General features: G+C 46.3%; 1 protein-coding gene across 4 annotated transcripts in view; it reads right to left on the bottom strand.

Annotated features, from left to right (window-relative positions):
- TANC2 (tetratricopeptide repeat, ankyrin repeat and coiled-coil containing 2) overlaps nt 1-24078 on the bottom strand; it is a 196517-nt gene that overhangs the window by 8324 nt on the left and 164115 nt on the right. For all 4 annotated transcript variants that reach the window (XM_068996358.1, XM_068996359.1, XM_068996361.1 and 1 more), the window contains 11 exons: nt 21425-21547; nt 20159-20395; nt 18104-18289; nt 17111-17204; nt 12546-12679; nt 11834-11957; nt 7035-7210; nt 6513-6645; nt 4954-5045; nt 3310-3456; nt 1312-1412 (listed from right to left, as the gene is read on the bottom strand). In XM_068996358.1, the coding sequence (XP_068852459.1) occupies nt 1312-1412; nt 3310-3456; nt 4954-5045; nt 6513-6645; nt 7035-7210; nt 11834-11957; nt 12546-12679; nt 17111-17204; nt 18104-18289; nt 20159-20395; nt 21425-21547 (1547 nt within the window). The remainder of the gene's footprint in view (nt 1-1311; nt 1413-3309; nt 3457-4953; nt 5046-6512; nt 6646-7034; nt 7211-11833; nt 11958-12545; nt 12680-17110; nt 17205-18103; nt 18290-20158; nt 20396-21424; nt 21548-24078) is intronic.

Genomic DNA, 24078 nt, shown 5'->3' with positions numbered 1-24078 from the left:
TGAGGGTTTGGGAAGGGGATTGTCATTTACAGGGACACAGTTCACTGTGGAGCAAAACGATGTCTTTGAACATGACTGTGATCTGGGAAAACCCACCCAGATGGGGGGAAAGCTCCCTATCAGTGATCCCCCCAGCACCTCCCAACACCGGCCTAATCTTTTGTACAAGCCATTGAAGATCAGGTGGAAGAAGGAAAAGCCTCCTCTTCTACCCAGGGGTGCTCCTGGGCATAGACTGGGATGGGGAGAAGCAAAGCCAAAATGGTGACAGTTTCTGTTGGAGAGACCCAGGGAGAAAAGGTCACTGGTATGTGGGAGGCTGATACCATCTGGAGAGGAACATGGGTCTTAAGGTTCCCCATAATGTTTTGGGAACAATGCAGAGGAAACCATTAAAGGAAAGGCATGAGGTGTGTGTATCGCTCAGCTTGCAGGGCTCCTCTGTGGAACAGAAGGTTATGGCTTCACCTCCCACATCAGGACATGGTGGACCTGCACCAGCTGGGCCACTTCCACATTTGCCTCCAGCAAGGAATGTCACATAGTGGTGGTGTCTGCTGAGCTGGGATGTTTGCACAGAGGGGCTCACACACCTGCACTGCCATGTGAGACATTCTGGCTGCCAATTAAACAGAGATGCAGTGTCAGGGTGCCCAGTCCTTGAGAATATGACTCCCAAGCAGCACTCCTGCTCATTAGGAATGGCAAACGGATTTAATCTCACATCTTTTAGCCTTCAGGGAGGTAGGTGAACAAGGGAGATCCCTGCGCTGCAGCTCTCCAGGAGCTGGCTGCAGTGCTCTGGGCACAAGTTCTGGCTGAAGGCTCCCTGGCCAGTGCCTGCCTGCAGCCACTGCCCAGCTAGCCAGCAGCATCTGCTGGGCAGAAAGGGCTGCAGGACAGAGATGCACAGATTTTAAGGCTAGAGGAGACCACTGTGATGAATGAGTCTGCCCTCTTGCACAACACCGGCCATAAGTCATATTCTGCTTTGAGTCCAAGTTGTGGTCAAACTAAAGTGTACTTTGAAACAAAGAACATCCCACTTTGGTGTCCAGGTCTCTGGTGTTGTAAGATGTCCAGACAAAGTTCCACTACGACAAACCTCCCAAAACATTTGGATTCAGAAATCACCAAATGAGGGAGGGCATTACTTTGAAGTTCAGGAAGTTTGTGATCTCACTAATGAACGTTCCTTGGCCATTTCTTCCCATGGGGGCACTGCCTGGCTTTGCAGGGTGGGTGCCCACAGCTGATGTGACAGGCTCACAGAGACTGGCCCCTCACACCCGTCTCTCTGTCCCTCCTCACCTGCTGCTGCGTTTGGCCCTTGCTCTTGCATAGTAAGCTTCGTAAGATTTCGGTTTCAGCTCCAGTGCTTTAGTGGCAAATTCCTCCGCCATTCCAAAATCCTGCCATTTGAATAGGTGTGCAGGTAAGTTAACTGAATAAATTTAGAAACAAAAATACATACAGCATGGGAAGAAAACAAACTTAGTATGGACTTTTTTTTTTTCATATTGCATAGAAAACTCAATGGCATAGGAATGTTTCACATGGATTCAACATCATTTACAGACAGGGAGCTATGATGGCATTTCCAAAGACTCAAGTGTGGTTAACTCAAGTTGCTGTCATCACCCACTGAGGCCAGCAAGCCTTGCTGTGTCCCCAACAAGTGCATGTAAATCCCTCTCCAACAACCTACAGTCCTGAGGAAACATCTGGTCTTGCAGAAGCTGGAATGTTATCTCATGAATGATTTTTTTCCATAGTTGAAAGCAATAGGAAACCTTTCCCATGCCCTTCTGCTTCCCTGAACACACTGACATTCTTCGAGGGGCTCAAGAAAACTGCCTGTGAAGGGCAGGGCTGCGTTAGCTACAAACACGACTTGCCTGCCAAAGGTCTCCTATCAGTCCCACTGCTCCTCACTTCTCCACGACAGCTCACCTGGGAGGATAGTTTGGGAGCAGGGAGAGGGGACTGCTCTGGCTGCTTTCCAGGGGCAGTGCTGTGAGACCAGACTATCAGCTCTGGTACAGACCCTGTCACCATCCTCCTTGTCCTGAATGCTACACATTCCACTAAGCTCAGCTGAAGCTCAGCACTTGTGAATCCTCCCCTACTCCTAGTGGGGAAGATTCCATCTCACAGCCAAACACTGCTTTGGATTGCTGCATTGGGCTATGACCTGAGCAGCTCTGGGAGAAAGGACTGAATAGGGCTGCTCCTGATTTGTTCAAAAACTTGTGAAGCCAACTCTTGCTATGGGCATGCCCTGCCTGGGGAAGCTTATACTTCTGTTTGACCTGCAGTAGCAGTTACTGAGGAGTTATTGTCCAACAGACTGAATTGGGAATGCAGTCATGAGACAAGTACCTTTTATGGCCTCATCTATAGGTGCAAAAACTGCAGGAGCAATTACAACCCTCTGAATTTTTCCTCACAAAACATGGCATTCCCTAGCTAATGATAAACCAAAAATCTTGTCCTCAAAGCACAGGACAAGAGCTGGAGTTGTTTAGCTGAAAATTGGCTGGTTTAAAGAGAAGGTTCACACTTTTTCTCCAGACTGTGTTTGTTCACCAGCATTAAGATTTTACTCCCATTGTTTTCCATCTTTCTTCCTCATAGAAATAGAAACGAAGGTGTCCCAAAAGCTCCTTCTCCTCCAGTGTAACCTTTGCTGGCTCATGACTTCGGCAATGCCGCTTTTTGAGTTCATGGGGACTTTAATTTGTGGAGGTGAAAGCCCCTGCATGCCGAGCCAGGAAAGGTGGCATTTGTGTGCTGGCAAAACAGGCATCTGCACGAGCTGGTTGCTGGATGCTGCCAGATGGGAGTGGGGAGAGTGACAGGGATCTGGAAGTTCTGGGATGAGAAGGAGTCTTGTGGGGGTGTTTCTGGATGAGTCACTGCCCTAGGGAAGTGCTAACCCCCTAAGCATATGCTCCTTCATTTGAAATTTTTTAGTATTCAAAGGAGCACCTCTCCTGGCTCCTCCTCACTGCTACCCCAGAAATCTGGAAAATGCCTCCACCCCCATGTGACGATGTGAACATCATCATCAAAAGGGAGTAATAAAAAATTCAAAGAGCTATAAACATAGTAATGAATTTTTAATCAACTGAAATGCATATTAAATCATTACTGCTTTGGAATTACAAAATGTCAGTGCTCTGTGAAGGACAACCAGGTTACAGGAGAGGTCTGAGAAGCCAAAGCATGATTAGGGGTGGACACGTCTCTGCAGAGGCACAAAGCTGTCGGGTTGAGCTTAAGGCCATGAAAAGAGGGGACACTTACGTTCATTTTCCTTCGACACCGGGAGAGGTTGAGAAGCAGTGACACCTTCAGCTCTCGGAAGGTTTTCAGGTCTTCTCCAAACCCTTCTCTGGGGAATTTTTTCAGAGCATACTGGTAGCGCTGGGCAGCCTCTTTCACTTTACCTTTCTATTAGAAAGAAAACACGTCAAAACTCATCCTTGGGTTGAGTTTACTTCCCTGCAGAGAACTCACTCACCAATCCCACCAATGTTTTAGGTGTCTAAGGAAGTGCAACTTCACTATTTAGTTCTTTCCTAGAAAGGAAAGGCAGAACATTTGATTAAGGGAACATCTGAGCTGGAAAGGCAGATGCCTTGCACAAGTTGAGATCTCCCACTTCATACAGAGCTGTCACACTACAGCAGGAAACATGGAGAAATAGTGTTAACTCGATACAACTCCATCTGGTTCCTGGCTGGATGGTCTTTTGAGCTGGGTGATCAGTTACCCATTCCTGGAAAACACCCTCCACCCAAAGCTTAATACACATCCAGGAGCATAAGGAACACAAACTGTGGGACTTTGGGTGGAGCTCTGGGGCTCAGAGAAGCCTCTGCAATAGCAAAGATAAATGTTATGGCACTGCTGTGGCTCTGAACTTGGACAAACAGGGTGAGACTCACCTCCCTGGACTTCAGATGTTTAAAAGTCTACATCTAAGTCTGTTAACTGGGTTCCATTTACAATTATTGGTATGCAACAACAGTCACCTTCAAAGGTGACTCATCTTTCCTATTTTGGGCAACTAATTTTGGGATGGGATGATGTGCACCCTGAACAGGGACAGCTGACAGCCAGGGTGAGAGAAAGAGGGCAGGATGGGATCTAGGACACACACAGCTCCTCGTGACCCAGACATAAATTTTGCAGCTACAAATAGTGAGTCTTAAAATCTTGTAGACTCAGGTTTCTCAGCTGTATCATGTATCTCTGGCAGATAACTCCAATTACAATGCCAGCTTTGCATATTTTCTGCTTCACCCTTAGAGCCTCACAGTGAATCATTGTTGTACTTGCACATTTTCTGTGTGTGTGCAAATCTCCAGGTTTTAAAGATTGGCTTAAAACAAACACACAACAAAAAAAGACTCCCTAACTGTAACAGTGGAATGTCTCCCATGGGCTGAAGGACATGACAAAGCCAGCTGTGTCCTGAAAATCTGTTTTCATTGCAAAAAGTTTATTCCAGGAGTTTTTCTGGGATGTTCTATCCCGTTGCCTTGATCCCCAACAGTGAGCCCACTAGGTAATGACAAAGCTGCCAGACCTGATGCAATGGCAGCAGCAGCACTCCCAACAGACACTTGGGTCCTGCTGTTTTCAAAGAGGAAATGAAGTGCTGGCTCAAATCCAGAGCAACTTGGCTTTGCTTCAGCTTTGTTACAGATTTGGGCAATGAATCCCCCCTTCTCCAACCCCACTAACCAAAACCACACAATTTGGAACACAAGGAACGCTGTGAGGGGGAGCTTTTACTTGCCATGGGTTAAGGCAGCAGCACTAGAACCACAGAGCCATTCAGGCTGGGGAGGACCAACCACTGACCTAACACGGCCAAAACCTCATCCCAACTGATGCTGTAAGTTGCATCTGGTTCCATGTCCCCAGACCCACCCATCTCACCTTATAAAACATGTCTCCTTCCTCCATCAGCTTGCTCAACAGGATGATCATGATGTCTGGTTTGGAGGTTGCCATTGCCCATGTTGCTGGACCTGTAGTGTACAGGATGCATGATGGGTAAAGAACTCATACAATGCAAGGGTGGTAGGAAGCTGGGTGGAAAAAAATACCCTGGGGTGGGAATTTCTGCTGGAGAGAACAACTTGGCATGGTCAAAGGGCAGAGTGCTCCAAAGGATCGAGCTGACAATTCCTCTGGCACCTAAATTAACGTCATCCCCATTGCAGTGGTTTTCCTTTGCAGTCATTAAGGCTAATCCCAATGGTCTGGGAAAGGATGGAGCCATTTCCACAAGAGGGCAGTGCTGAATGTGGAACAGGCTGAGATGGGGGAAACAAACTGTATTTAAAGGAAAAATCAGAGTGGTTATAAAAAACATTTCTAAATTCAAATCTATGGAAGTGTACTAGGAAGTCTGCAGTTTGACTGTTGATAGGTGGTTTGTGGTTAAGTGCTTTGTGATTTCCAGCTTCACAAGATGTGAAAGACTAGAGTAGAAAATCCATTCAGGCAGAAAAAAATGACAAAGGAAAGGTCGTGTCTAAGTGCTGCCGGTGCTGAAGGCGTCGTTGGGCTGGGGACGCTCTGGCTCTGCACAGGGGCCACCCTGCAGAGCCAGCTCGTATCTCAAGGAGTAATACTGGGAGGGAAGGGGTGGCAAAAAATTGAGGACAACTCATTAGTGTGGGTGAGAATAAGTCAACAATATTCTATAAGTAGATTCAGTACATTTTGGGGGAAGGAGGTTAGTTTTTGAGTTCAAGTTATTCTCTGCAACAGTCATTAAAAAAATTATTTGAAGGTGAGGTAAATTAAAAGATTAGAGGTGTTGGGGATGCATGCAGGCTAAATCAAACAGGAGAAAGCAAGGCTGACAAAGCTATCAGATCGAAGCTGATGCTGACAGCAATGAGATATACCTCGTGGGCGACTCGGTAACGTCTGACAACCTTCAAAGAAAGGAGAAAACAAAAAGTTGTAGGAGAGAGGGGGAAAAAAATGGATGAAGGTGAAAAAAAAAAAGAAAGGAAAAAAGCAGCTGTGAGAGGCAGGCAGCGAGGAAGCCAATGCACCAGCAAAATCCCCTTTCACAGGAAAACGTAACGTGAGCAGCTGTGTGGTGCAGTGCAGGTACACTGAGGTCTGGAAGCATACACAGAGCAAGTGAACGCAGCAGCTCACAGCAAGGCATGGACAGAGTACACTTGGCAACTCAGAGTAGTAAAGATAGAAAAAGCATTACCAGAGGAAAGACCTTGCCAAAGAAACAGTTGTTTATTGATTAACTTTTGCTAAGTAATAAGACAGGAAAAAAAATAAACTCCCCATTTTACTAAAGAGAACCAAGTAGTCCTGAGTCGCCATCTGCTTTCAGAATGTGAAGCAGCGGCTGGGACTGAGGCTGCCTCTGGGTTATACTTGTATTTTTTAAGATGCCAGCCCCAATGTTTGAGTCCTGCCTGAGCACAGAGCCGATGGCAGTGTTCCCCTGTCCCTACCTATCTTTGCTCCTTTCTTCAGGAGGGTGACAACAACCGAGGTGTTGCGGCAGCCCACTGCTCTGTCGAGGGGCCGCATCCCACTGTAGTCAACGTGCTCGATCATGGCCCCATGGTCCACCAGGAACTGAACCTGCAATGAGAAGCCAATAGTAGGTTTTGACTGGGTATGAGGAAGAAATCCTTCCCTGCAGTGGTGGAGAATCCCTGGCACAGGGTGCCCAGAGAAGTTGTGGCTGTCCCATCCATTGAAGGGTTCAAGGCCAGGCTGGACAGGGCTTGGAGCAACCTGGGATAGTGGAAGGTGTCCTTGCCCGTGGCATGGGGTGGAATGAGATGGTCCTTAAGTTCCCTTCCAACTCAAAACTATTCTGGGATTCTCTGATCAGCTTCTGTGGAAGCACCTTCCCATACGGAGGGCCAGGACTCCATGTGTTTATTGCTACATCAAGCTGAACTGTATGATTTTATGGCTTTTACACCAACTGCCCATTTCCTCTGGGTGTATCACAGGCCACTCACCACCTCAGCATCGCCATAGAACGCTGCCAGGTCCAGCGGCGTGCGGCCATTCTTGTCCGCGTGGTCCGTGGCAGCTCCGCTCTCCACCAGGGAACGCACCACGGGCAGGTGGCCCTTCAGGCAGGCCCAGCTGAGGGCTGTCAAGCCCTCTTTGTCCATCAGAGAAATAGAGGCACCTGAAAGAACAAGCAGCAGTTCACAGCTCTCCGTTGTTTAGCACTGTTTACCACAAACCCTCTGCTCAGCAACGACACTTGTTTTCAGAGAGCTCTGTACACAACTATTAATTCCTTTATTAACATTTCTCCCACCACAGATCCCACCCTCGTGGCAACTTCAAATACACTGATGGGAACTGTGGCAAACGAGTTGATTCACACCAAGCTGCAAACTTTTTCACGCCTACCTCTGCGAGCTTTCCTGGCAAACATCTGAGCAGCACAGTGGATCTGACTTCCCCCATCTGATACATCATCTTTTTAACTGCTTTCTTTTTTAATCCAGCCCCATTCCAGCCTGTGTGAGTCAGAGATGAAGACCATTTTGCTGTTTCAGCAGGTCACCATGGGAATTAAGTCAATTCAGCTCAGTTCTCCTAAAAAAGCACATATTTTCCCTTCTTCACTCCCCTCCCCTTTACCCAAAAGTACACCATTTCCAGCAGTATTTCTCCCTGAACTCTACCCAATATAAATACAATGTTGTGGGATACACTACTGCCAACTGCAAGCCAAGGAGAGGGGGACTTGACGTTTTCTTGGATGATGAAATGGCGCTGCTATACCAGCGGGTCAGTACTGCTCCACACGGCATATGGATACAGATATGAGAGCTGAACAGCAGCTTTAAGTGAACACTCCTCTTCATGGCGTGAAGACAACTCCTGTTGCCATGGCACAGCCAGGTCTCTGGCTCCGGAGTGTGCAGAGATGATCTGTATCAGCTCTGCTCCTCTGAGGAGCTGCAGCTACCTGTGGGATGCTCCTGCCAGCAGCTGGGATGAATTGCTGTTGCAGTGCTTTTCTCTTGGAGGCAAACTCTAAACCTCCCGGCATGAGACTCCCTGCCTCTAGAATGTTCAGCAAGTGGGGGAGTGATGTGAATTTCCTAAACATTCCTGTTCATCCCAGCTGACATATCCCTGGCCTGCACAGGTTGCCCAGCCGAGAGCAGACTAAGAGGTCTCCCCGCTGGCACAACCTGTTTGTGGAGGAGCACAGCACGGGGATGTTTGCTCCAGGTGTGTTCAGGAACCTCCATCCAGAGCTCCCAACACAGCATGGAGTGTCAGTGGGGGAGGTGGCAAACAGCATCTGGGGCAATCAGGAATGCCAAGGTGGGACACAGACTGCAAGATACAGGCTCGAGGGATGACCATGTAGAATCACAGACTGAGACTGGTTGGAAAAGACCTTTAAGACCATTGAATGCAATTGTTCCCCCAGCACTGCCAAGCCCTCCACTAACCACGTCTCCAAGTGCCACATCTTTAAATCCTTTAAATCCCTCCAGGGAGGGGGACTCCACAACTGCCCTCAGCAGCCTGTGCCAGGGCTGAACAACCCTTTTAGTGAAGAAATTATCCCTCCCCTAAACCTCCCCTACAGCAACTTGAGGCTGTTTCCTCTAGTCCCTTGTTCTCTGAGAGCAGAGCCCAACCCCCCAGCTGCCTGCACCCTCCTGGCAGGGAGTTGTGGAGAGCAAGAAGGTCCCCCCTGAGCCTTCTTTTCTCCAGGCTGAGCCCCCTCAGCCACTTCTTGTGCTCCAGACCCTTCCCCAGCTCTGTTTTCTTCTTTGGACACTCTCCAGCACCTCAACACATTGCCAGCCTTCTCTCACATTGCCCACACTGCACCCAGGAGCCATTCTGAAGCTCTGGGAAAGCCCCTCCAGATGATCCTGAGTTGACCCAAGCCCAAATTTTGCTCAGGATAAAGCCTCATTTCATTCCTGCTTACTTGAACCAGCTTTGCATTCAAAGCATGAAAGTCTTCTCTTATACTTTCCCTCTGACTCTTCTGGAGCAGGTGAGGAAGTTCCTGCAGTAAGAGGGAAGCCTGGAAAGCCATGTCATCACTCAACCTTCCCACTCATTTCCATTCCAGTGGAAGAGACACTCCACACCACAGGGTGACACTGACAGACTCCAGGGTACCCCTGCAGCAGTGCCAGCTGAAGGTCTAAGCAAGCAGACAACAGTAATGCCACGAGGCTGCTTGAAGGCAGGCTGGGCATAACCTTCATGGGAACACTGAGCTCCAGAGGCAGCTCTGGCTCCCAGTACAGCCTCTGCTTGACTCCAAAGGCATCCTTCATCCTTCAGGGATCTCTGACCTATTTAGCATTGAGGCAGTCAGACAGGAAACAAATGGATGGTTTTTAAGGGCAAGTGGCTTATGGTGATCTCATGGGATTGATCCATCCTGCAGCGGGAAGGATTCCATCTGGGTAAACCCAGTTTGCTTCTGGGAAGGGCTGGGACAGCTGCTCCTTCCCTAAAAAAACTAACTGCAAGAGTTTCTTATGGAATGACTTGGGTTGAAATGGACTTTAAACACCACCCAGTTCCACTCCCCTGCCATGGGCAGGGACACCTTCCACTACATCAGGTTGCTCCAAGCCCCATCCAACCTGGCCTGGAACATTTCCAGGGATCCAGAGGCAGTCAGAGCTTCTCTGGGCAACCTGTGCCAGGGCCTCGCAACTCTAATCATAAAATATTTCTTGCTTCCATCTAGCCTGGTGTTTTAATGATCCATCAGGCACAATGAGCCCACTCAAGTCAAAAAGAAAAGATTGACACGTGGAGCACCAAAAAGCTGCAGGGAGTGGCCAGGATGTTGGATGGATTCTGAACAGAGGATGCACCCAAAGCTGCAGTGCCCAGGCAGGGTGACCCCCAATGGATGATGCTCAAGAAAAACACCAAGGCATTGATTTTTGCAGGAAAATGAGATTCAGAATCAAGCTCCCTCCAAATGGAACGAGCACAAGGAATTATTTTGCTTTGTGTCACACAGATCTGTATAAATATCAGCTTTAGCAGAGCTGCCACCAGGGAAGTTTACTAATTCCCTGTTCACACCCCCATTATTTCTGGGTGTTAAGCCACAGGTAACTCTGAAATTTTGGGTTTCAAATTGATTGATGACTGCAACTTTGCTAATAAAATGTGTTTACAAATGCTGACTGCATTAATCAAGTACAGTCAAATGAGATTTGCTTTGCAACACACTAACTAATGCTTATGGCTTATGATTCACACACTTTGATTTTAATGAAACCTTGAGCAGGATTGTCAAAGCCATTTTAATTAAATGCACCATGTATCACTGCACTCTGCCCAGGCTTGAGTTAACTTTTCAGGACCATGTGTTACAGTATGCAGTGCAATTTATTATGGTATTTAGAAGAATGGACCTCTTAAAGTAAAGCTTTTCTTATTTTTGACTTTTTGGGCTCTCAAAGAGTGTCCAAAGAGCCAAAGAAACATTATGTGCATTTGCTGGTGATCCCACAGCCCAGATCAGATTATCTTGTATTTTCAACCTCCTCTGAATGAGTTAGTCTCAAGCAGCATGCACAGTTCTCAAGTTTTGGGACAAAAAACCACCTTATTTTAAGCCTTTAAACACAGATTTATTAGTCAAGCTGAAAAAGGGGCCACATTTAATCTCAAAGATGGAGAGTGTTAATTTGAGATTTAAAAACAACAGGAGACCAGAAAAGAATTAATTGAATTAATTCCTAAAAAGCTCAAACTGATCTTTGTCACATCCCTGTGCAGGTTACAGCACTGAGCAGCAAGGATCCCACTGGCTGTGGCTCAGAACAGACAGATGGGAATGAGAAACTTGTTCTTGTAGATTTTACAGAGAAAAAATGTTCTTAACAACTATTACATAAAATATTCAAGTGTCTCACTCTTTGGCTAAGAGGTCAGACACAGGCAGCTACGAGATGAAGGAAATATCCTTTCCCAAAGAGGGATCTTACCTGGAATAAAAGTATCAAGTAACAACACAACAATGCTATTTCTAGGAAAAAAAAAATACCCAACCAAACCAACATCGGCTATTTGTCCAAAATAAAAGACAAAGAAGCCTCTAAGGAACAGCAGTAATAAGAAGTGATTGTGTTTTCACAGGCAGCAAATTGTTCCAACTCACCTCAAGCAGGTACAGCAAGAATGAGCAAAACTGACCCATGCTCCTGTTGGCTGAGTAACCCTCAGTGAAAGAGAGTCATCACTGAAAGGACTGAGCACAGAAGAAGCTGTGGGTACAGAGCAGGCTGATTTATTTTCAGCAAATTCACCAAATCCTTGCCTGTGCTGGGGCCTTACCCTCCTGTTGGTGCTGGTGTCAAAAATGTGGGTAACAATATGAGAGCTAAAAATGGAAGTGTTACCATGTGTCCCCAGCTCTTGCCTTGCTGCCCTTCCGCCGCGATGCCGACAGTTCAATCGCATCTTGTGCTCATTTTTGTCTACAGGGAAAGTTCTCAGCGTGGTTCAAGGGCACATTCTTAAACCACTGCTCAAAGCATCTGTGGTTATTTTATTTTCTAACTCAGATGGGTGGTTTTGAGGCTGAGAGCACCAAGCAGGTAACACAACAGCCAGTCAAGATTAAGGCTATGACTATTCCAGCCTCATTGTCCAATGAGCTGGACATGGTGCTCTCCCAGCTGTGGGATTACAATCCACACCCTGACATCACGAACTCCAGCTGAGCTGGAGCTGGTGTGGTGGGATGTGCCATGGCTGGTCCCCAACACCTCCCAACACGTGCTCTAACCTTGTGCAAGCAGAAACTCCACAGTGCCCAGGTGTCCCTCAGATGCAGCCATCATCAGTGGTGTCCGGCCCTGCTTGTCTGCCATGTTCACATCAGCACCGTGCGTGAGCAGGAGATCCACAATCTGCAACACACCAAGCCAGGACATAGGTTACACATGGCAACGCAGCTAAGAAGATGCCAGAAACAAGGAAGAGCAGAGCAGATCCCACATTCTAAAAACTCTCACCTCTCCAGGCATGGTGCCCTCTGGGATTGCTGATGGATGATTAGGGATTACGAGAAGGAAGAGAGGTATAAGGACAGGAAAAACGTTCTTCAAAGTCATACGCATCCCATTTGCTTCTCAAATGGTGAGATAACCGGAGAAGCTGTGGCTGCCCCACCCCTGGAAGTGTCCAAGGCCAGGCTAGATGGGGCTTGGGATAGTGGAAGGTATCCCTGCCCACGGCAGGGGGATGGAATTAGGTGGTCTTTTAAGATCTCCTCCAACCCAAACCATTCCATGATTCTGTGATAACACAGGACTTAAGCAAAGCTGTCTGTAGCCAGCCAGAACTTGGGGTGATTGAAGCATCAGCATCCCTTCTTTTCGCTCTGATCATTCCCCAAAAGAGCTGGGGCTTGTCTTCTCCATGAGTATTCCAGCAGGACAGAAGGGATGGCCTGACCCAACATCTCTGGCCATCCCAGGGCCCAGGACCCCACTCACCTGCCAGTGGCCCTGTCTGACGGCGCTGAAGAGCGGGACAACCCCACGGCGGTTGGGCTGTGCCACCGCGGCGCCCTGCTCCAGGAGCAGCCTGCACACCTCCAGCTTCCCGCGCCCTGCTGCCGCCGTCAGAGCTGCACGAGAGAGGAAAGCAGTCAAGCAAAGAGCCACGTGCTCAGTGGAGATGGGACTTTCTGCTGGATACCAAAGTGATGGGGCCTGAAATGCCAAACCTATCTCACGGCAGGCAAAATGAACAAAGAAAATGGGCTGGATTGGTACAGTTTCAACTCCTGTCATTTTAGTTACCTCAAAGGTCAACTCTTCCATGAAAAGTTTACATAATGTCATGGAAAAAGGCTGTTTAGGACAATCAGATTTTATTGTTTTCTGCAAGTCAGTGAAACAGGATGAGAACCACAAGAAGTATAAAATAATCTACAGGCATGTGTGACTGAGGTTCAGGGGGTGTCTGAGGTTCAAATGTGACTGAGGTTAAAAGTGTGACTGAGGTTCAGGTTTGGCCGTAAAGAGATGTGATCATGAATCCATTACTGTTTTCCCTACTGCCAAAGCCATAGGCTGTGAGGCCGAATGTGTCTGAGTAGGGGCACAATATCCAGAGAAAACACAGGTCTTCAGGTACTTGACAAGACCTTCAGCAACTTGTCCTTGCCTCATCTCACCATGACTACAAGGGAGCAAGTGAGGGATCAAGCAGGAGGCACTGACAGACCCCGCCAGCCACTGATGTCAGTCACATTTGTGGCTTTCCTTTGCCCAAATAAGTACAGAGCAGTGTAATCTAGATGGAGGACTTTTATTTTCCATATCCCACTTCACCCTGTAGATCTTTGAAACCAGGGAAACAATTGGAAAGCAAAATAGGATGGATTTGTTCACCTGTTTTCCAAGAAGAACACTATTTCTGGGCTTTGTTTCTGGCCAGGGCTGATCCTACCAGCCAGGGTCTTGGTGCAAACCCAAAAATATCTTTCATTTTCGTATGCTCATGATACTACAGGTGGGTAGAAGCAACACCTGAGAGCTCTTTCCCTGACAAAATGTGCTCTGTTAACTCAGAAGTGTGGTTGAGTTAGAGAACACACATTCGGTCTGAAAATAGCTCCAAGTTCAGGACCTGCTGGTGACTTGTTTCAGTATTAATTTTAGACTTTCTGGTTCCTCCCTCTCCATAACTTTCTGTGCACTTCAGCACAGCTCCACTGGCTCCACGCTCTGCTGCTTCTGGTAGGAGTTGGAGCAGAAGGTGGGAGTCTATTTCTGACTGATGTCGCTTGTTTTTTCTTTGAAGTACATTTCTGTGGGTTGGCTGATTACAAGGTGTTGATGGCTTTCCAATTGCACCACTGTTAATGTTGGGGGATTTAATTAATTCTCAATTCTCTTCCACATTGTGGCTGAATTTTCTTCTCTTGGGGTTGAGAGACACCAAGAGTTAAAAGAAAAATCATTTTGCTGCCACAAGCAGAACATTCTGCAAAATCTATAATCAGATCCATGTGGGTTTTAAACGTAAGCTACAAATATAGAAGGAGGCAGAGGGATCGGCATGCAGGGCTGCTGGGTTCTATTTCTAAACCTGCCTGCACTTGAAATGTTGCAGGTTAATTCGAGGTATTTTACATCAAAATTACTTATGTTTGCAACAATGAAAATATTGTAAGTCACTCTAGAGTTTGGTGTTTGTTAGGAAATATTCTTTGGAGAAAACTTTACTGAAACAATCCACAATTTCTCCACTCTCCCTTGCAGTCCCTTCTGCCTGCACTGACACATCCTTCTGCTGCTCTGTTCCTCAGGGTCCAACCAACTGGTGTGGGTATGTGGCTCCAGCCTGTCCTTTGCAGCTCCAGCTCAAGGGAAGCTCAAAAGCTCCTGTGCTACTGAGCAGCCAGACCTTGCTCCTCCAGGAGGAACTATGGAGGATGGAAATGGGCTGGTTTGAAGTTTTACTGTCTGCTGGAGAGCTCTCATGGCCCAGCACAACCAAGGTGAGTCCACTGAGCCCAGCCAAGGAGCAGCAACCAGGATCCTGGGCTGGTAAAGAGGAATGTTCATTTTGCAGCTTTTCCATGAGGACGTAGTGCCAGAAGAACAACTCACCGTGCAGTAACCAAGTCTTGGCATAAACACCACACAACAGCTGCTGTGTTTCTCAAAACAGCTCTAACAGAGCCTGAGACCGAGTTCAGGTATGGATGTGCCCATCTCCGTCAGCAAGCAACGTCAAGCCATGGCCTCCTACACCAGGGATCTGCAACAGCATATTCTGCTTCTGCTGCTGTGTTTTCTTGTGGAAAAAACAACTTTATCTGGAGAAGGAATCATTAAATTGCTCCTATCCAGCACATGTATCTGTTTCACAGCCTGGCAGCAAGACAAACAGTTTGCCAGAGATGTTTTTTGCACCTCCAGCTCTGATGGAGATAGCATAAGTGACTCAGAGACTTTTCTGCTGGGTTTTGATATTAGTTTTGTCCCAGGGGGAAATACTCCATCTGGAGTTGGCTATAGTGCTGTCAGCAGTTCCTAAACTTATGATGTCACTTGGCACTGCCATTTGGATGACATCAGGCTGATATCATCGAGCCAGGCACTCGACTCTGCTCTGTGGAAGATGAGACATGAGTAACAAGTATCAAAACCCATACAAGCCAGGATTCAGATTTTTAGAGCAGATTGCTATTTTTAGGTGGAAACCTGCATTTGTCTCCAAATTTATTTAAACTCTCTATTTACTTTTGGGAAAATAATACAATTACGTGAAAGAAAGTCTTGAGTTCCATATGAAGTTACACACTTGTTTCATGTAGACAAAAGGCTGCTCAGTGTGGTGGCTGGCTCATTTTTGCTCATTTTCCCATCTTACCTACTACCAATTTTAATTGTGTAAGTGGATATTCCTTTGAGATGGCTCCCTAACTGTGTGTGATTTGTCACACAATTCCCAGCTGTCCCAGTTACTCAGAAACCCCTCTCTGACAGGGAAACTCTCAGATACCCAGTTAGTCCATCTTTTGGGATTTTTGGAGGCAGAGGTGTGGGACAACAGAGATGGAAACAGGCACGTTGGGAATGTCAGAGCTACCCAGGACATGACGGGACGGGAAGGGATATCTTGTAGTGCCTGATGCTGTCCATGAGTTTACTTTGTAGGGAGACATCTGAGTGGCTTTTGATCACACTCTGAAGGGATTGATCACTGTTTTATTTACAAGACAGTCCTTGTGACCCAAACACCAGAGACCCTTCTGGAAAATCCATTTGAGGACTGGTCACAGTGACTCACACTGTGAGTCACTGGTACAAAGCTGCTGTCCCATCACCAATGCTCAGTCATTTCACTGGGCTAATTCCGCATCCAATTTCTTTTTTCTCCCATGACACCCCAGGGACACTTTGAAATTGCTTATTTATTGTTGCCTTTATTTCGTCTAATAATGGCCCGATGCCCTTGCTGCTGTTACATTCCCATGGGTGCAGGAACTGGCTCTTTCCCCAGTGCCCTGCGAGTGGCCCAGAGCAGCGCAGCCAGGCTCCTTCCCAGGATACCTCATCCCTCAAGCTTTGTCCTTTAGAGCTCAGGACAATGCCCTCTGAGAGACTCCATTCATCACATGGCTCTAATAAGACCACACTTTCAAAGATACAAATGTACAAATGAGCACAAAATACAACCCTGCTCCCCCCCCGCCTCCTCCAAATCAGAAACAACCTGACCAAAGGCTGAGCCACACTCCAGCCAGCCCTCGTCCCCTTGGATCGTGTCATTTCTAAGCAAAGCCGACAGAATCACAATCCATGCTCCATTCCCCAGACAGGAACATTACCTGGGTGTATTAACCTGACAGGAACATCACCAGTGATGCAAATGGATAAGTGAGTTGAGTACAAATGGCAAAAGATAATATTTATGAGGTTGCTGCAGTTAAAAGCTAACAACTCCAAGTTGGAATGTCTCAAAAAAGAGAGATTTTAGTGGATTTAAAGGGGTGGATTTAAAGCTGTTCTTTTTTTCCTCTGAGAAGTTAGGAAAGAATGGATTCTGTGTTGTACCTATCAATGCAGAAATGCAATACTGCACAAAAGAATTTTTTTTAACTACCTCTGCTAAATAATGAGTTTTCAGAAAATCAATGGACACTTTAACAATCACAGTGCTGCGTGCAATGGGGAGGTGGAGAGAGAAACAAGGAGATGCTTTGGATAAATATGCCCAATATCAAGAGAGAAACCACAGAATTGCATGTCCATCTCATGTTTCAGAGAAATCAGTGACTGGTCAGAATGCCCCATGTCTCATGCTCCTGAGAAGAGCCAGGAGCTGCAGAAGCTCAGGATTTTCAAAACCTAAACTTCTCTGATTTACTTAAGCTGAGTGCAAGCCTCATGCTGACACCTGTAAATCACCTGGAATCAAAACAGAGGAACTGATCCCTCATCAGAACAATGCCAGGGATCAGGGATGCACCATGGGACTGAGAGGCCATGAATACAAACGCAAACATGCACAAAGAAGCTGCAACTTCTACAGAAATCACCTGTCTCTCCCCAAAGGCTGTCAAAGCTGTTGATCTGTGCTCTTTCCACCTCTTCTTCATCTTTTTCTGGAAGATCGAGCAGGTAGGAGACGATCTAAAACAAAACGATGTGTCAGATCATGAACTTGAATGTGTTCTACAGGAACTGCTGACACCGTCACATGAGCTGCTCGGAATACACAGAGGGAAGGGAACAGTCTCTGCCTAGCACCCTGAGATCAAGGATATATTCTTCCTGAGATTAATCACTGAACCTGCTGCCCTGTACAAGCAAAAAACCCCAACCAAATGTCTTGATATGACGGCACGTGATGAGACTTGGCAGGGTCAGTTCCCTGTGGGACTGTGTCTGCTCTGTTGGAGATGACCTGGTGTGTGCAGTGGATGCATCTCCTGGAGGAGGTGAGGCTGAGAGGAGGTATTTGGTAGGAAAGAAACCCATTCTCAAGGAAAGGAGAAGGAACAGGGGCTGCCATTGGTCGCTGGGGCTCTGCGGAGGGGACTAGTGGCAGTGGTGGGCTTGGCACTGGGTTGGACTCAATGACCTTATAGGTCTTTTCCAACCTAAATTATTCTATACATAATTTTCCCCTTTGTCAGGATGGCAGGAGGAAGCTCTGCCCAACACACAGTCCAAAGTTACATGTTCTCACACTCTCCATCCACACTGGAGGAGTGGTGTAGGCAATGTGCTGTTCATCCACCTTATTATCCCTGCTTAAAAGTTTATTCCATAAGTTTATTCTGACAACTTAAAGGCTTGTTATGTTTCCTCTCCTGGACACCTGCCCAGACCACAGGGTTTGCCAAGGGATCGGTGAACACTGGGATGGGATGGGATGGGATGGGATGGGATGGGATGGGATGGGATGGGATGGGGAGGAAGAGCAGGACAGAAGTACTCTGGACTCCACCTCCAGATGCTCTTTGTGAGTGGGCAGGAAAGGGTCAACCCTTGGTTACCCTCCCCACAGAAGCAGGGTAGGTCCCTACCTCGGTGTAGCCCATGCTGGCAGCGGCGATCAGGGCCTGCTGGATTGCGTGGCTCTTCTTGAACACTCCCTGCTGCTGCCCAGCCATGCTCCAGTCACACTGGATCAAAAACTTCACCACCTCCAAGTGTCCCCTGAGAGCAGCGTGGACCAGGGCACACTGTCCATTTTTGTCCAAATGATCCACCTTGAAAAGAGATGACAAAATACAGTTAAATCAAATCATGCACAAAGTATCTTTGCCTCTTCAGAGTTTCCAATCCCAATTTCAAAATAATGCCACATGTGCAAAATGCGCATTTTTCTAGTAAACTATCACTTCCATGACCAGAAAACAAACATTTTCAAAGCAATGTCCCAGGCTCCAGCATCATCTTGGCCACAAATGTTTGCTTTGGGGAAGCTATCATTACTCTTTTTAGGTTTCTTCAGTTTTCTTCAGACTAAAAGACTACAAAAATATCTTTTCCTTTGTGTCCTGAAGTCCAGCATTCAAATTTTCTTGTGCGTTGAAATCATACACACTGGTATCATCTCCTTTAGCCAAATCTACAAAAGGAAAACCAGCTTGTTGTCCAGGTATCAGTTCTTTTGAGAGTCCCAGAAGTGCCTCAGCCTGCAGTCAGACACTGTAACGTGAACTCAGTGCAGGCACAGTCAATAGAAAATAGAGACAGTGCTTGACAGCTCTGGAGGAACTTATTTGGTTGTATTTTGGGGCACGGTTTCCACTTGATGCCTGAATACATCAGGTAGGATTTCTAGATGCTATCCCAGTAGCAGGAACTTGAAGAACACAAGAAAGGCAGGTCAATTATCATTGTCCTGCTGGTTAACCCCTTCTGTGCTCTGCAATGTACTATTTGCCATAAAAATAATAAATAATTATCATGTTAATGTATTTTACTAATATTAATTTATAGAATCACAGAATGGTCTGGGTTGGAAGGAACCTTAAACACCAGCTCATTCCACTCCACTGCCATGGGCAGGGACACCTCCCACTGTCCCAGGTTGCTCCAAGTTCCGTCCAACCTGGCCTTGGACACTTCCAGGGATGGGGCAACCTCAGCTTCTCTAGGTGACCCATGCCAGGGCCTGACCACTAAATTACAGTAGTATAATACATATGAGAAATATTTCATATATTGTAACACATTTACATTAATAATATGTCAATATTTCTCCTTTCTCAACTACTGCAGTAATCAATCTTGCAGTTTTCTGCCAATATCTCAGTCTTCAAACTACACCGAGATGTGTTTTGGGGTATTTCCTCAGTACTGTTAGGGATATTCAAGGAAAACTATGAGTGGCAGGACTTCTGTCACTAAACTCTCTCAAAATATCCAACAAAAGCAAAATTCCTTTTTTCCTTCATACTGTTCTCACATTATTACAGACAACACAACCCAGAAAGATCTAAACAGTCTCTCAGTCATCCTGACATCCATACCAAAACTACACAAACCCATATTTTGCCTTTTGAACTGAAATTAAACATACAGAGAAACCACAAATTGTTTCCAGGAGGCTCCACTTCAAAAATCAGCACAATTTTCTTCTTCAACAAAGTATTTCAACTTGTCTTATTATATACAATTAAAACTCCGAACACTCATCACAAAGCTAAACAAAGGGGATTTTTCTAGGACAAGTTGATGGAAATTTTTGGAAAATGTGTCTCGGGGAGATATTTAAAGAATGTTTTGTGCTGGAAAAGCAGTGTTGCCATTTTAACCTTGTGAGGTTCAAGGATTTCTCTAGAAATCTTGTGCAGGTCACCAGTGCAGCGTCACTAGGCAGCTCCTACCTCAGACCTGGATTCCAGACACCAATTACTGCCTCTCAGGAGTTGGTGTCAGTGTAGGACTTTTAAACCCACTGTTTAAAACTGTGTTTTAGCAGAAAAAACAACACCAAAAGCAGCCTCCTGGCTTCATCTGCTGGAGGATGCTCCTTAGCCAGCATTCCATGTCCTGCCCGCAGCTCCTACCCAGCCTTGAACAGATGTGGAACAGTTTAGATCAGCTTTTGAGCAATGTGGCTACTTCACCTTGGCCCGTTTCTTGCACAGCAGCACCACAATGCTCAGGAACCCAGCGGCAGCCGCGTAGCCCAGCGGGGTCAGGCCACTCTCCGAAGCAGCATCAACGTTGGCCCCAAACTCCAAGAGCAAAGCCACCATCTCCGCGTAGCCCAGGTGAGATTGGACACACAAAATGGGGGCATTGTTCAGAACTTCCGTCCGATAATTCACATTTGCACCTCCTAAAATCAGCAACCGACTGACCTGCGCAGGGAAGGAGAGCTGTTGGCTGAGCTTTATGGAGAGACAGGAGTTCATCATAAGGGCAACACTGAAACATAAACCAGGGCCCTGGGCACATCTCCAAACAAACAGCAAAGGACATAAAATGCTGAGTAAAAACATTTGCCCAATAGATGGTCCCATTTTAAGTAGATGGAGCAATTTAATCATTCCACAAGTGGCTAGGAAGTGGTCTGAAGGGTGCAGCCACCCTTTGTTTTGGAGCAAAGACACTCCAGCCCCACTGCAGCAGCTGGGGACATGGCAGGCATGGGGAATCAAAACACACAGCTGTAGAGAGCTGTACTCAGCATCCTTTCCATGGGATCCCTCCCTAGGGCTGGTTTGGCTGTCCCACTGCGTGGCTCCCTTTGCACTCAGCACCAGTGGAAAAGGCTCTACCTGATGCTGGAGAGTGACAAGGAAGGGACATGGGGACAGACATTGAAGCCCATCTTGCCTGGGTGGGAAGGACCTGGGACAAACATCCTTCCATGTCAGAAAACAATTCCAAACCTGTATCTCTGTCTGAAATCCTTTCTGCTGTAGAGATAGGCTCACTTAAGTCAATACATTCATATTACCACTGTAAAAGAAGTGCCTGAACCAGCACATGAGCACGTGCTGTTGGATTTGCTGTTACCTCAGAGTTCATGCCTAAGCCAGAGGCCTTTACATGAGCTGTCAAGTTCCAACATCAGTTGTCGCGTTCCACATCTTTGGGAAGGAAAAATCCCATTTTGCACAGGCACAAACTCACTATTCGCTCATTGCAAGGAAAAGGAGATCCCTGGTCAAAGTAGCAGAGTTGAGCGACCACCCCAAATGGTAAAAAAATCTCAAGTGGACTGAAGGCCTCTCCTCAGCTCAGGATAAACACCCAGCAAGCTGCTCAGGCTGCCTAGGACACTGGACATGGCTCCAGTGAATACTCTGCATGGTCACTGCCCATTGCTGGAGCTTCTTGTGTGGGTTCTGAAGCCCCCAGTTCTCGTCCCCCTCCTCCAGTACCTTTATGTTCGGGGTGTAGAGATTTCTCAGAGATGCCAAAGCCATTGAAAGACCTTCAGTACTGTAGGAGATCCAAAGGCCTTGCAGGATAGAGGAAGATACCCCAACTTTTTTACTCAGACCCTGGAAAAGAGAAAGTAACTTAGATCCAAGCTCACAAATCTGCTCAGTTACACTGGGCAGATCATCCTGGGTCTCTGGACTTCAAAGGAGCTTCAGGACAATAATGACTACACCCAAGATAATGTGACAATTTGCCATATCTGACCTTCACAATCAACTAATAGGCCTGCAGAAAATTACTTGTAAAGGCAGTAGCCATCTCCAAGGCCTAGGAAAGGCAGGATTGAACTGTGAGCAACCAGATCCATTCAACACCCTCACAAAATGTCATGTTAAGGAGCACAGATTGCTACTTTTCTTCTTTTTTAATAAAGTACACAGTATCTGCTCACAATAAGATAAATTCAGGAACTTTCAAGGACAGCCGGGAGCAGTATGTCCTGGTCTCTTGTACCAGATTGTCTCCAGCCTTTCTAGTTGGTGTCCGTGATCACGTTATACATAATATACAGAATGTCTGACATATTTTCCATCATCACTAACTGGCAGACCACAGTTAAGCAGGTTTCTCCCTCCTAGGAAGGAGCCAGAATTTCTCCATAGCCGACAGATGGGAGTGAGCAGCTGGATGGAAGAGCAGAGGGGCGGGAAGGTGACTCCAGCAGGAGCCATGCTGTGAGTATGCCCTGCCTGCTGCAGTTCTGCTGCTGATTTCCCATGAAAGCCTGCTGATTCCATGGAAACTGCACAGGCCTCTTTAATTCTATTTTGATAAGAAACCCCTGATTTCCACTTCCTTGCATGCTGGATGATCATTCCCATCCCTGCAAAACAGCAGGATCCGGTTCCGGTTTGTGTGACTGGGACTGGGATGGTGAGGGTGGAACAAAACCAGCAGCACAAGGTGGGATTTGTTTCCCCTGAAGGAAGATGTGCAGGAATGATCATCCCAACCCACTGCTGGACTCGGCTGCAACCTCTAATTCCTCTGTGTGAAAGATAATCTGCAGCATCGCCCTAGCCATCAACAGATTTGTCACTTGAAATGGTTTTATCACCAAAAGAAGCAATAGATTTGACAAGCTCTTATAAATAACAGCTCCATGCGCTTGTTTCCTTAAAATTCAGAGAGCTAAACCAAGAAAAATATCTGCTTGTGTTGAGGGAGAAAGAGCTCAAGAATTCGAGCCACTGTTAAATGCTGCCTTTGAAATGACACAACGCAGGACATTAGAGGTCAATATTAAATTTCATAAACTCAGGATGATGAAATTGGGAAAGGGAAAGCAATTTATAAACAAAATAATTTAAAAATAGTTATACTACTATCAAGCCCATAAATAAGGTGCCTGAATCACCATCAGGACCAAGGAAAAGGGTAGATATTTTTAAAATAGCCCTCTGAAGATAATCACAGATGCCATAAAAATCTTAACTGTTGCATTAGAATATATATATATACATATACTTAGATATTAGTGCAAGACAAAAAAGGTGACATTTATCCTTTAAAGAAAAAAATACATTCAACACCATAATCATTCAGCTGCTGAAAAAAGCCTGCCCTATTTCTCATTTTACAGCTTGCATGTTCCTTTTCTAATTCCCTCTTCAGAACTGCGGAGCAGAGTGAATCCTTCAGCAAAAACAAATCCCAGCTTGATACAACATCAAACAAAAATATCATCAGTGGTTCCCACTTCATTGGGATCATACAACATGAGACCAGGGTATGGCCTGACCATTTAAAAAATTTTGCCAACTCCCACAACCCGAGTATTCAAACAGTTGGTTTCTCCTGTCCTGTCATGTATGCAGCTGTCAGCATCCTTAATTTTTACCTTATCACTTCCTCTGCTATTTGGCCATTGGCACTTTATAGAATCCCAGAATTCCAGACTGGTTTAGGTCAGAAGAAGCCTCACAGCCCATCCCATTCCACCCCCCTGCCATGGGCAGTGACACCTTCCACTAGACCAGTTTGTTTCAAGCATCACCCACTTCTGTATTACAGACATTTTAACTAATTTAAGATGAAATTAAAGCCTTCTCTTTGGCTGATTTGCAAAACATACGCCAGCCTGAAGTTTGGGTCCTCTTGTATCACAACCGCACATTTCTCTTGGTGCCCTTTCATTCCATGCCAGGCTTTTCAAGTTGGCTTTCCATGTGCTCCTGTTAAGACTGGTAACCTATTTAAAAAACTGAAACATTTGTACTTTTGCTTTTTTTCCCCCCTAAACTGTTTGAGGATGTTTGTGTTTAGAAGAGAAAACAAAACCATCAGACCTCAGCCAGCAAGTGAAGATGGGAATGTGAAAGTGTCTTCCCACCACATGTCAGGTCAGCACTCTGTGTCTGTGCATCACTTACTTTTTTTACACCTGGAAATTCCAAGTGTTCCATCATCACCTTGCTAAGGTACCAGTGGATTCAAACTAAGAAGGACTGGGGAAGGATAAATACATTTTCTGAGATGTTTTATCAAAGTCTACCTCTATACCCAGCTCTCAGTACTCCCTGTCTGGACAAAATGCTATAGCTCTGTTCTAATATTCTCCTGGCTTCCTGATGAGTACATAAAATGGAAT

This window comes from Aphelocoma coerulescens, chromosome 27 (genome assembly GCF_041296385.1).
Source record: "Aphelocoma coerulescens isolate FSJ_1873_10779 chromosome 27, UR_Acoe_1.0, whole genome shotgun sequence".
Classification (NCBI taxonomy): Eukaryota; Metazoa; Chordata; class Aves; order Passeriformes; family Corvidae; genus Aphelocoma; species Aphelocoma coerulescens.
The sequence above is the reverse complement of the archived record's forward strand: the minus strand, read 5'-3'. Positions and strand labels throughout refer to the sequence as shown.